The 13030-nt window shown below is 37.0% G+C and overlaps 1 protein-coding gene across 5 annotated transcripts in view; it reads left to right on the forward strand.

Annotated features, from left to right (window-relative positions):
* The window catches only part of CCDC191 (coiled-coil domain containing 191), a 90300-nt gene that overhangs the window by 44350 nt on the left and 32920 nt on the right, over window positions 1-13030 (forward strand). For 2 of the 5 annotated variants that reach the window (XM_047874264.1, XM_047874268.1), the window contains 4 exons: window positions 2127-2391; window positions 8992-9449; window positions 10231-10343; window positions 12455-12537. In XM_047874264.1, coding sequence (XP_047730220.1) covers window positions 2127-2391; window positions 8992-9449; window positions 10231-10343; window positions 12455-12537 — 919 coding nt within the window. The remainder of the gene's footprint in view (window positions 1-2126; window positions 2392-8991; window positions 9450-10230; window positions 10344-12454; window positions 12538-13030) is intronic. The other 3 variants (XM_047874267.1, XM_047874266.1, XM_047874269.1) reach the window with 3 other exon arrangements.

Here is a 13030-nt window from a genome sequence, read left to right on the forward strand (position 1 = left end):
CCCCCCCCCCCCTTCCTGAGCAGATTGATGTAAATTGAATTTCACATTAATCAGACAGAGCAATATACATCTTCTATCCAGTGGAAATTTATGATTTTCACTTACTTAAGAAAAGTGCTATAGGCTTTCTATTTCTTTCACTATTTAAACATTGGTATTTTGGGAGCTTTTTCTTACCTGCATTGCTACCTGATTTATTATCCCTATTTCCTCTAAAATTTTTATTTCAAGGTTATTCTGTCTCATACTAGATAATTTATTTCCATCAAATTAAACTCCATGTATAAATGTTTATCTTACCACCTATATTGTACTTTTATCACAAAAACGTCAGTCTGTTAATCAAATATTGAGTACCTACATTAATACAGTAGAAGGAAACAATTAAATACAATGAAATCCACTATTGGCAGAGTTGTTGTTAGTGTTTATCCTGAATTTCATTATTTCAGTGGACTCTACTCTCACTAATTGGTTGTTTCATCCAATGCCTCTGACATAGGTTAAATTCTATAACACTAGAACAGTCTTTTTCAAACTAAGGGTTTTAACCCATTAATGGGACCTGAAATCAGACTCAAGATGAGCTGTTTTTTAAAGAAATGGAATGCATCAGAAATGTCAGAATGCACCTCTGGTAGTAAGGGTAAATATTGTTTGGTGAAATTTTTGTTTCATTTAGATATGTTTTTGTTTCAAACATACACATATACCTATAAACTTGTATGTTGAGCCACGGTGTAACATTTTTCTTACTGTAGGTGCCAGTCAAAAAAGATTTAAAAGTCACTTAAACATTTAAGAACTCTAGAAATGTTCTCCTGACTCAGTGACTTAAGAACTTTATGATTTTTTTTTATGTAACCCCAAAGAGTCTTTGAGGAGTGTTAAGCATTATGGATGTTCAACAGAAATGGGTATACAAATTGTATTCTAGAGAACATATTCGAGTCACTTTTACAAGATAAAATCAAGTAGGTGTCTAGATAATAGATTTTAAACCTCAAAACTGACCCCTGATGCAATATAATAAGTTCCAAACTCTATAGCTTACTTATTCAGGGACAGTAATTATCTACTTATAGTGCTCAGAGACCTCCATGCTTGAATTCTCAAATGGCTGTCAGAAAAATGTCTCTTAATGGAGATCCCCTTTGGGAAGGGAGTGTAGCAAGCATTACCCAACTCCACTCAGTGATGTCTCCTAATGTCATGAAGTATCTGGGAATCAAAAAAAGGTCTTCCTTACAAAGAGAATTAACCAGACTCATTACTAGACTCTGAATGAGTTCCATGAGGGCTAGTGCCTTATCTCTGACACGTCTTTCACACTTTAGTGTTTAGCAAGGCAGTGTTTCATTCATTCAGTTTAAGCATTTGGTAAATGAATCCTTCTCTTTAGAGATCCTGTGTCTGATCAAGTTCTTTCCTAAGATCCACCCTCCTGGTTTCATACTGACTTTTGTAAGTCTTATTCTTAATTTGTTATTGACAGTTCACTTGTTAAATCTTGTTCCATTCCCTTTCTCCCAAACCTGTCTTCATTTGCAAGCATGGCTGAAATCTCCCTCATGCATTCATCTTTTTAAAAGTAGTTATTTAGGGGCTCCTGGGTGGCCCAGTCAGTTAAGCATTCAACTCTTGATTTCGGTTGAGGTCATGATCTAATGGTTCATGAGTTCAAGCACCAAGTCAGGCTCACGCTCACAGCACAGAGCCTGCTTGGGATCCTCTCTCTCTCCCTCTCTCTCTCTCTGTCCCTCTCCCACTCACTTGCACATGTGGTCTCTCTGTCTCTCTCAAAATAAGTAAACTTAAAAAAAATAAATGTAGTTCTTTATATGCCTGTTCTCTTTGCTCCCTTTTACTATTTTATGGTAATTTAGAAAATGTAGTATGTCTTTGTGACATGATAGAATTCCTTCTTCTGAGGTAATGTCTTAAGGTACTAATGCCCTCTACTAGCAGACCTTTTGCACCAGGGAATTTGATAAAGTGATTCCATTTTAGCTTAAATAAAAGGATAAGCTGGAGGTAAGATGGAGTATTTCTGGGACTCCTTTAGACTTGTCTCATTTATATTATCAACTAACAAGCGATAAATGGCTTCTTCTTTTTAACGGAAGAACTTTGTTGCTTAGAAAACAACAACTGGCCGCTGAATATAACCGGAAACAAGTTCTCCGACACCACTTTATAGAATGGCAGCATTGGCATCGTGCAGAGATCCTAAAGAGAGAGCTGGCGCAAACTAAGAAGGAAACCAGGAAGAGAATGAATGAGCTGCTGATGGCAGCATCACTAGGGAAACTCAGTGCAAATGGGTCACCTGGCATCAGTCTACTTGAGGAAGCAGCAGCCATGGTGGATGCACCTGTAAGAAATGGAGAGGTACAATGTTTTTCCTTTGCTTGGCCTTCTACTTATTAAACACTGGCATCTGAGCTCTGCACTTGTGTAGCCTAGGATATATTAGCCACTGTCAGATTGCCTTGACTGGGCTATCTAAAAGATGAGAGCTGTTTATAGTACACAAAGGTTACCTTTCAGTCAGTGTTTATTTTCTTGAACTGAATCTTGTTTTTATATATCACATATAAACTTTGGTATAGTTGAGACTCGGTAGGGACATAATATAGAGAGGGAATTTACAATAAATGGAAGACTCTTTCACAAATAGATAAAGATTTTTTATACCTTTTGAATTCCTCTTACTTGATCATCAGACATTTCCTTTCTAACTGAGCTTATGACATATATATATACATATATATATATATATATGGAATTTTAAAGTTTTTGTCTAATAAGAAAATCATATGTTAATTATTGTAATTTGATAGGAGAAAATGAGAGAGGAAAAAGAAAAGTAGCCTATAATTCCATCATCTGGAGATAACCACCAGTAACATGTTGAAATACAGCCATATAGTCTTTTCTCTATTCATGCATATGTAAATTTTTCTCTTTAATATTTATATAACTTAACGTTTCTTCAAGTGACTGAAGATATCTAGTTTTTCATAATACAGAGAAAGTAAGGCCATTTTTTTCCTTCTTAATAACTATATCACTATTCTGTTTTTCTAAAAAAATAATTCATAATTTTATAGTATAACATGTGAATTTTCTATGCCACTAAATCTACTTCTGCAATAGTAGTTCTCAACTGAGACTAAACCACAGATGAGACCTGTTAAATCAGAATTTCTGGTTGTTGGGCACCTGTATTTTTTTTAAGTTTCACAAATGACCCTGATGAATACCCCTTGGTGAAGCACTACCATTCTGTACCATCATTTTGTAATGGCTGTGGATACTCTATCGTGAACCCTAAGCTAGGATATGTTTACCTTTTTCTCTATTGCTGGACATTTAAGTTGTTTCCAGTTTGCTGCTATTGCGAACAGTGCTTCAGTGCTTCAGTGAACATCATTGTAACGAAATCTTTGCACGCATCCATTTTTACTTAAATGCTTTGTACTTAGGATAAATACCTAAAAATAGAATGCCCATTTAAAGACTTACCAAATTGCCCTTCCACAAAGGTTGTGCCAAAGAAATGCCTATTTTCCTGTCTAATAACACATTTTTCATTTTTGCTAAGTTGATAGGTAAAATATTTTTATCTTATTATTGCTTCAACATGTGCATTTTTTTATTAGTGAGGTTAAATATTTTCTTAATGAGATTTCTTTTTTTATTTTATTTACATCCATATTAGTTAGCATATAGTGCAACAATGATTTCAGGAATAGATTCCTTAATGCCCCTTACCCATTTAGCCCATCCCCCCTCCCACAACCCCTCCAGCAACCCTCTGTTTGTTCTCCATATTTAAGAGTCTCTTACGTTTTGTCCTCCCTGTTTTTATATTATTTTTGCTTCCCTTCCCTTGTGTTCATCTGTCCTGTGTCTTACAGTCCTCATATAAGTGAAGTCATATTATATTTGTCTTTCTCTGACTAATTTTGCTTAGCATAATACCCTCTAGTTCCATCATGTAGTTGTGAATGGCAAGATTTCATTCTTTTTGACTGCTGAGTAATACTCCATTGTATATATATACCACATCTTCTTCATCCATTCATCCATTGATGGATATTTGGGCTCTTTCCATACTTTGGCTAATGTTGATAGTGCTGCTATAAACATGGGGGTGCATGTGCCCCTTCAAAACAGCATACCTGTATCCCTTAGATAAATACCTAATAGTGCAATTGCTGGGTCATAGGGTAGTTCTATTTTTAATTTTTTGAGGAACCTCCCTACTGTTCTCCAGAGTGGCTGCACCAGTTTGCATTCCCACGAGCAGTGCAAAAGAGCTCTTTTTCCGCATCCTCACCAACATCTGTTGTTGCCTGAGTTGTTTGGACAGGTGTGAAGTGGTATCTCATTGTGGTTTTGATTTGTATTTCCCTGATGATGAGTGATGTTGAGCATTTTTTCCTGTGTCGGTTGGCCATCTGGATGTCTTCTTTGGAGAAGTGTCAATTCATGTCTTTTGCCCATTTCTTCACTGGATTATTTGTTTTTTGGGTGTTGAGTTTGGTAAGTTCTTTATAGATTTTGGATACTAACCCTTTATCTGATAGGTCATTTGCAAATATCTTCTCCCTTTCCATCAGTTGACTTTTAGTTTTGCTGATTGTTTCCTTTGCTGTGCAGAAGCTTTTTATTTTGATGAGGTCCCAATAGTTCATTTTTGCTTTTGTTTCCCTTGCCTCTGGAGACGTGTTGAGTAAGAACTTGCTGCAGCCAAAGTCAAAGAGGTTTTTGCCTGCTTTCTCCTCGAGGATTTTGATGACTTCCTGTCTTACATTGAGGTCTTTCATCCATTTTGAGTTTATTTTTGTGTATGGTGTTAGAAAGTGGTCCAGGTTCATTCTTCTGCCTGTCGCTGTCCAGTTTTCCCAGCACCGCTTGCTGAAGAGACTGTCTTTATTCCATTGGATATTCTTTCCTGCTTTGTCAAAGATTAGTTGGCCATATGTTTGTGGGCCCATTTCTGGGTTCTCTCTATTCTGTTCCATTGATCTGAGTGTCTGTTTTTGTGTCAGTATCATACTGTCTTAATGATTACAGCTTTGTAATACAGCTTGAAGTCTGGGATTGTGATGCTTCCTGCTTTGGTTTTCTTTTTCAAGATTGCTTTGGCTATTCGGGGTCTTTTCTGGTTCCATACAAATTTTGGGATTGTTTGTTCTAGCTCTCTGGAGAATGCTGGTGTTATTTTGATAGGGATTGCATTGAATATGTAGATTGCTTTGGTTACTAGACATTTTAACAATATTTGTTCTTCCTATGTAGGAACATAGAATGTTTTTCCATTTTTTGTGTCTTCTTCAGTTTCTTTCATAACCTTTCTATATTTTTAAGTGTATCAATTTTTCACCTCTTTGGTTAGGTTTATTCCTAGGCATTTGATGGTTTTTGGTGCAATTGGAAATGGGATCAATTCCTTGATTTCTCTTTCTGTTGCTTCATTATTGGTGAATAGGAATGCAACCGTTTTCTGGGCACTGATTTTATATCCTGCAACTTTGCTGAATTCATGGATCAGTTCTAGCAGTTTTTTGATGGAATCTTTTGGGTTTTCCATATAGAGTATCATGTCATCTGCAAAGAGTGAAAGTTTGACCTCCTCCTGGCTGATTTGGATGCCTTTTATTTCTTTATGTTGTCTGATTGCTGAGGCTAAGACTTCCAATACTATGTTGAATAACAGTGGTCAGAGTGGACATCCCTGTCTTGTTCCTGACCTTAGAGCTGAAACCTAAAAACTGAGAGCTTTCCCCCACTGAGGATGATATTAGCATTGGGTCTTTTGTATATGGCTTTTATGATCTCGAGGTATGCTCCTTCTATCCCTACTTTCTTGAGGTTTTTTATTAAGAAAGGATGCTGTATTTTGTAAAATGTTTTCTCTGCATCTATTGAGAGGATCATATGGTTCTTGTCCTTTTTTTATTGATGTGATGAATCATGTTAATTGTTTTTGCGGATATTGAACCAGCCCTGCATCCCAGGTATAAATCCCGCTTGGTCATGGTGAATAATTTTCTTAATGTATTGTTGGATCTGGTTGGCTAATATCTTGTTGAGGATTTTTGCATCTATGTTCATCAGGGAAACTGGTCGATAGTTCTCCTTTTTAGTGTGGTCTCTGTCTGGTTTGGAATCAAGGTTTGTAATGCTGGCTTCATAGAAAGGGTTTGGAAGTTTTCCTTCCATTTCTATTTTTTGGAACAGCTTCAAGAGAATAGGTATTAACTCTTCCTTAAATGTTTGGTAGAATTCCCCTGGAAAGCCATCTGGCCCTGGACTCTTGTTTTTTGGGGTTAAATATTTTTTTGTAATGACTACATATATATATATATATATATATGTGTGTGTGTGTGTGTGTGTGTGTGTGTGTGTGTATGTGTGTGTGTGTGTGTGTGAAAATGGATATAGTTATTTAGTGACTTGTCTCTTCATGTCGTTATACTTTTTTTTGCTTGATTATATATATTTTTCTTATTTGTAGAGCTCTTTATATTAGACTATTGATGCTTTTATTATGACATATTTTGCAAAATTGTTTCATTTTTTTTGTCCTTTTGGGTAAGTTTTGGTGTTTGGTACTATACAGAGTTAAGTTTTTATAGATTTTTTTCTTTCATAATTATACTTGTCATATTTGAAAAGCCCTTTGGGGAAGGTCCCCTGCCACCTCACCTTCACCCCAAACCCCTCCAATCTTTCACATAACACTGTTGAGCCCTTAACTCAGACATGTAAAATAAACTGGGCACTAAAGGGGCCCCAGTCTTGCTTTTTACCCTGATTTCTGCCAGTAAGTAGGCTGGTTTTAATTTAAACCTAGTCTCTTAGCAAAGGGCTATCATGAGGATGCTTATTGGGACTTATGTAACATTTTGGTCCCTTCCCCTAGGCAATTTATCAACCTTTATGTCAGCTAGATAATTTTACTTCCATTGAGACCCAAGAGAGTCCTCTATCTTAAGAAATAGCTGTGTGGAACTTTTTACTTTACAAAGTTATACTGTTGTTATCTTTAAATTTAGAAAAGACAACAAAGTATTTTTTATTTTCATAAAACAGAAAAGTTACTATGTCTAATTTTCTTACTATATGTAAGATATAAAAAGAAATAAAAGCCTTTAAATCTCTGAAATCAACTCTGAAAAAGATATTCTTAAAAGAATATTATAAAAAATAAAGCAAGTGGAAATAAAAGGATATAATACTCTGTAGGTTATTAGATAAACCCTAACTTTTTCCACAGTGTAGAATATAACACAAATAAAATATAAAATCTTTAGTAAGATGCTCACTAATAACACAATTAAAGGAACTAATGCATACATAGGAACATACAAAGGAACAGATGCATACATTATACCTTGAAATTTTTCAAAATTATCAGCTTACAGATGATTTTCGCTAATTACACCAGCCTGTTCAGTCCTGTTTCACCAAATACAGCAAGTACCGTTAAGCTTTCTTTCATTCTTTTATTTTTGCCTTGAAAAGTTACTGTGATCCAAATGAAATTTTGCTGTACCCAAGGCTTTTACAGTCTTGCTGGGTTAATAATGCACATTATCACAAAGTTTAAAAGGGCCTAAAACGTATACCCTGCTTGATGCTAAATTACATAAGCAGATGTTCTTGCAAATAAATATCCATTGACATTTCTGAAATAGAAGGTTATTTTTTAGTCTTTAACATGTCAGAGTTTCCATATACCATATTTTTCACTTTAGCTGAGTCTATAGGAAATATTTCCATCATCGTGAAAAATATTTAGTATGGTACCTAGCTAAAAGCTTCTAAGATATAAGATAGTTCATAGTATTTTTCTCCCTGTATCATTGCAGATGGCAGAATCAAAAACTGGTCAGACCTTAGGACACAGAACCTAGAAGAGACATTTTAACTATGTGTTATTTTGGTCAGGATTAGTTTTTCTGATTAAGAATTCTGTTTCCTCCCCCTCTATATAGAACTTATATGAACGAATAATAAGTATGATATCTCAGTCTGTTGAATGAGGTCTGTTATATGATAAAGCTTTAACTCATATGCTAAAATATTGTATTATCGATAATAGTATTATATAATGCAGATATCTGCCCAGTGGTCATGGCTTGCAAATATTTCCCACAGATAGTCTAGGAATAGTTGGAGACTATAAACTTTAATCCAGGCTTTGATTCTGAAAATGAATGAATGAATAGGTGAATAAATAACATACATACATACCCTGTGATTAATTTATTTGTGGCAAGAGGGGCATTGAGAGAACAGAGCTATTATTCAATTGTAAAGGTATTTGCTAGTTTTCAAACATTCTTTTTTATTTAATTTTTTTCTGAAAGTTTATTTCTTTATTTTTTAGAGAGAGAGAGAGCACAAGTGGGGGAGAGACAGAGACAGGGAGACACAGAATCCGAAGCAGGCTCCAGGCTCCGAGCTGTCAGCAAAGAGCCCCATGTGGGCTCAGACTCATGAACCACAAGATCATGACCTGAGCCAAAGTTGGATGCTCAACCGACTGAGCTACCCAGGTGCCCCAGTTTTCAAACATTCTTGACGGAGAGTATATCCTTTGCCACAAAATTCAGAGTTAATTCATGCAGATTAAAATTCCTGTAATATATATCTGGAATAATCCTGCCTAATTGACAAATGAACTATCCAAATTAGAAATTTCTAAGAGCACAGTTTTCTTATTGTAAATGTCCTGGCCCACGGCAATGGTTTGTACAACTGTAGCCACTCGCCCACCTAGTTTCCATGGTGAGCAGCAGTGCACATTCTGAGAACAGCTCACAGATCTACGGCTGGTAGCTTCTGAGATAGCCAGGCCAAGAGCACAGGGCAGTTGTGCCATTGAACCAAACAAGGCTGACTAGATGAGGTTGGATCTCTTCAACATAGTCCTTTAAATAGCTGAACTGTAACATGCTCCTTCTTTCTCAGGTGACTGGTTGGCCACCTTTGTGGGAAAAGCCTCCCTCAGGGAGCAGTGATTGCATGCCCAGCCCCCACCTAGAAAGACCAACAAAGAGCAGCTTGCATTTTCCCTTCCAGCATGTCCCTTTGAACACATATGACAATAAGCAGCACGAGACCCAGGATGTTGAGCCGTCCCAACAGCCTGGCAGCAACAAGATCATCAGAACCACCAGCCAGAAAGCAGAATCCATGTGCATGGGTCATTTCCATAACCGCCATGTCTTCCAGCAACAATTGATTGAAAAGCAAAAGAAGAAACTTCAGGAACAGCAGAAAACAATTCTAGAGCTGAAGGAAAGCCAGCGGTTAGCAGAGGCTCGGTGGGCAGCAGAGAGGGCTGCAGCCGTCACAGATGCACAGAGCTGCCAGCTGTCAAACCCCAGAGGAAAAGAACCTAAAAGAACCTGCCAGGTGCTTCCAAAGTATGTCCATTATATCAGAACACTCTTTGGACTCATGATTTGGGTTTTTTCACCTAGTGTTTGAGAGGCCCCTGAACTTCTTTGACCAGTTTCCAGACTCCATGATCTCTCCCTTTCTTTTATTGTGTACTCTCAAAAGAAAGAAGCCCCTTTCTCAAAGATATTTGAGGCCACTAGCGACCTATGAGTTATATAGTTAGCATTTGTGTTGTGGCTATCTTTGTCTGAGGAGCCCTGTTGCTATACCAGTAAAAGAGAATAATGCTTCCTTGCTTACTCTAACTTGATTTCTGGGTTTCTGATTATATTTAGTCCTGAGAAGCCAGGTTGGACAATATCAGGTGCAAATGGAGCATCCCCTGGACTGGCTAAATACCTAGGTTAAATGTGTAGTTGGTTTGGATAAAAGTAAACATCTTTGAGCCTGAAATAAGAATCCAGATTTCTCAAAAGTGGTTTCAGACATGCTTGTGACATACTCAATACATGTGATAAATGGTAGGATAAGAAGTGGGTGATAGATACCTATTGATTTGAAGCCCTGGGATGGGAGTCTGAGCACCTGACTCACCTTGCAGACTGAGGACAGTCACTCAACCTTCCCATGCCTCCTCACACCAATTTATCGAGTAGGTATAATATGCAGTTATCTTAGAGAGTAAAGATTAATGAAAATTTGTGAAATGCTTTGAGTTCCTCAGGCCCAAGAGTTTTGAACAATGCTGGTTATTGGTCTGAATTCTTTCCTTTTTTTTTTTTTTTTTTTTTTTTTAACCCCCAGCTCGCCTGTTGCTTCCCCCGGAACTGATGGTAGTAGAAGTGACTCCCAAAATTCTCTCTCTGGAGCCAGAAGGAACCCAAGGCAGCTGATGGCACCCCACCCCATACTGAAAGGCAGGGCGGTCTTGGTGGTGGTCTGGTGGGGGTTATCTTCCTTCCTGAAATAGGATATGCTGGGACTGAATCCCAGCAACTCCTGGGTTTTGAGACTTGGCAGAACCTGGTTAAAGATGTGAGGAGACCAGTGCACCAGAGAGTTCCACGGCTTTTTTCCTGCCCCTTCTGCCAAACTTTTTGGCCTTCCTAACCAATACAAAAAGAACAAAAACAAACTGAAAGATGCATCATCTTTCTGTAATATGAGATTTGGACTGTGGGAAAAAAATGGGACAGTTACACTAATGAGAAAACTCTGAGTAACTGCTAACAACAAACACTGATAAAGATAACCTGACATTATACTTTGTTAACCTTAAAATATTGATCCATTTACAGCAATCACATCAAGTTACTACATCATCTTATAATGAGTTGTACCTTGATGGTGATAATAACATTTTGATGCATGTGGTAATCATTATTTAAACCAAATAATGCTATGAGAAGAAAAGCATTCTCCACCTAGTGAATCTGCTAATTGTTTTTACTGAATACTCAGTCATGCACTGTATATGTTTGTATATAGAGGTAGGCACATTAGCAGTTCAGTTATATTGTGGTTTGTAAATCTGATTTTTCACCTATGGCAAGATAGTTGCCCTAATAAGAAGTGGCGTCACCTGAAGGCACGCTGTGCCTGAAGTCCTTCCTTTTCATGAAGAAAGTAGCAGGCTTTGCATTGACTCTTTGCCAGGACAGCAATCTATGCCATCTTTGTCTACCCTTGAGGATGGTCAGGAAATGCCTAGTTCAGTGTGCTTGTTTTTAAAAAATTATTGTTTGGATCAAGGGGTTATCATATTTTAGAACTGCAGGCTCCTTTTCAAGTAGTCTTTAATGATTCGCTCTAGAAAACATGGGGAAAGCGCTTATTACCAGAGACTCTGCTCCTCAGGGCTCTTGCTTTAATCCTCTAGTCTATTTCTGCCTCCTTGAAGACAGCCTCACTGCCGCCATCTGCAGCTTTCCCACTATTCTTTTTCTAGGAAAGCAGACACTTAGTATCTGTAAGAAATAGCCTGGTGAGTTTTTTGTTTATTAATTCTTGAAAGTTGGACTTTTCCTATCACGGCACAAGGAACCAAAAGTAACTTGGCTGACTTAGGTGGGCAGAACTTGATACTCCTCCCACCCGTGCCCATCTTCCTGTAAAAGCCCAACTGATGACAGAGTCATATTATCAGACCATCTTGCACATTTGCTTCTTTTGGATCGATATTTAATAGACTGTCAAGCACAGGAGTCTGACACTTGAATTCACTCAGATGCCAGTTCTCTAAATGCCTAGTACAATTCCATTTTCTGCCCATCTGGATATCTATTCATGCCTTAAAACTAGATTTTAATATATTCATCGTGACCCCAAACTTCAGTTTGTTTGTTGTTGTTGTTTCACTTACAGACATACTTACATGTATGTATGTAGTATAATGACTTAGGGAAAAATAGCAGACCCAATGGGATTTGAAGACTGATTATACTGTCAAAGTCTGTGTCAGATGTATTTAAAGTTTTCTACATTCATTAAAGAAATGATCAAATTAAAATTCTGGTTTCTGGGGGCACCTGGGTGGCTCAGTCGGTTAAGCGCCCGACTCTTGATCTCAGGGTCATGAGTTCAAGCCCCGCGTTGGGCTCCATGCTGGGCGTGAAGCCTACTTAAAAAAGAATTCTGGTTTCTGGATTTCATTAAGAAAAGTATCATCAAGGCACATTATCTTATTTAAATCAGTAAACATTTATTCTAATAGAAAAGTAAACAAAAAAACAATTTGCAAATTGTTCATCACTGCTGAGGATAGGATTTTAGGTCTTTAACTTGTACGGGGTATATAAGTAACACGTATATACTCATATATTTATAAATAGCAACTACAACTTCTATTTTATATGAATTTTTTATTTATATATTTACCAACAAATAAATAAATGTTTCTGAGATTGTAAACACTCAACCGGCAAGAAAACCCTAACAGTAACACTAAATTTTGCTATAAAATGTGGAGACATTTCTTTTGCAATGTTCCTTATATTTTTTATATTGGAGCTCTGTTACTATTTTCTAGCCATGGAAGAGAGAGCAGTTCAGCGAGCTGAACGTAGGCGGATCTTGGCAGAGAGGAAGAAAAAACAAGAAGAGGAGAAATTGGTAAATCAAGAATGAAACCCCAGGCAAGAAAAAAGATTCGTATAGGTCTTTATTTAAAAAAAAAAAAAAATGAGGCCTAGCTTGTTTAAGTGTTTTGAGACAAGAGAGCTAGGCCAACTTTAGAAATGGCTTTTTACCCACTGGCCTGAACTCTGTGAAAATTTTAGGAAAACAAAGGTAAAAAAGAAACACCATTAGTGTAGCAGGAAGGAAATGTTATAAAAGTTGATGAGAGCCAGCAATTGGGAAGATCTGCACATTTAGATTTAGATGTCTGATCTGGTAAGCTGCAAAGGTGAGTAGTTCCTGTCATACAGAGTTGTGACCTAGACTGTCAAAAGTAAATTTTGTACCTAGTAAGAAAAAATAAATAGTTCCAACAGTTTGGGGGGGTTTTGAGTGTGAAATGAAAGAAATTTTTCCGACACTTTATAGAGTTTGGACTTAGTGTTTCACAGGTGAAAATAACTAAAAAGTAATTATTTTTTACTGA

The sequence above is a fragment of the Prionailurus viverrinus genome, chromosome C2 (genome assembly GCF_022837055.1).
Source record: "Prionailurus viverrinus isolate Anna chromosome C2, UM_Priviv_1.0, whole genome shotgun sequence".
NCBI classification, from domain to species: domain Eukaryota; kingdom Metazoa; phylum Chordata; class Mammalia; order Carnivora; family Felidae; genus Prionailurus; species Prionailurus viverrinus.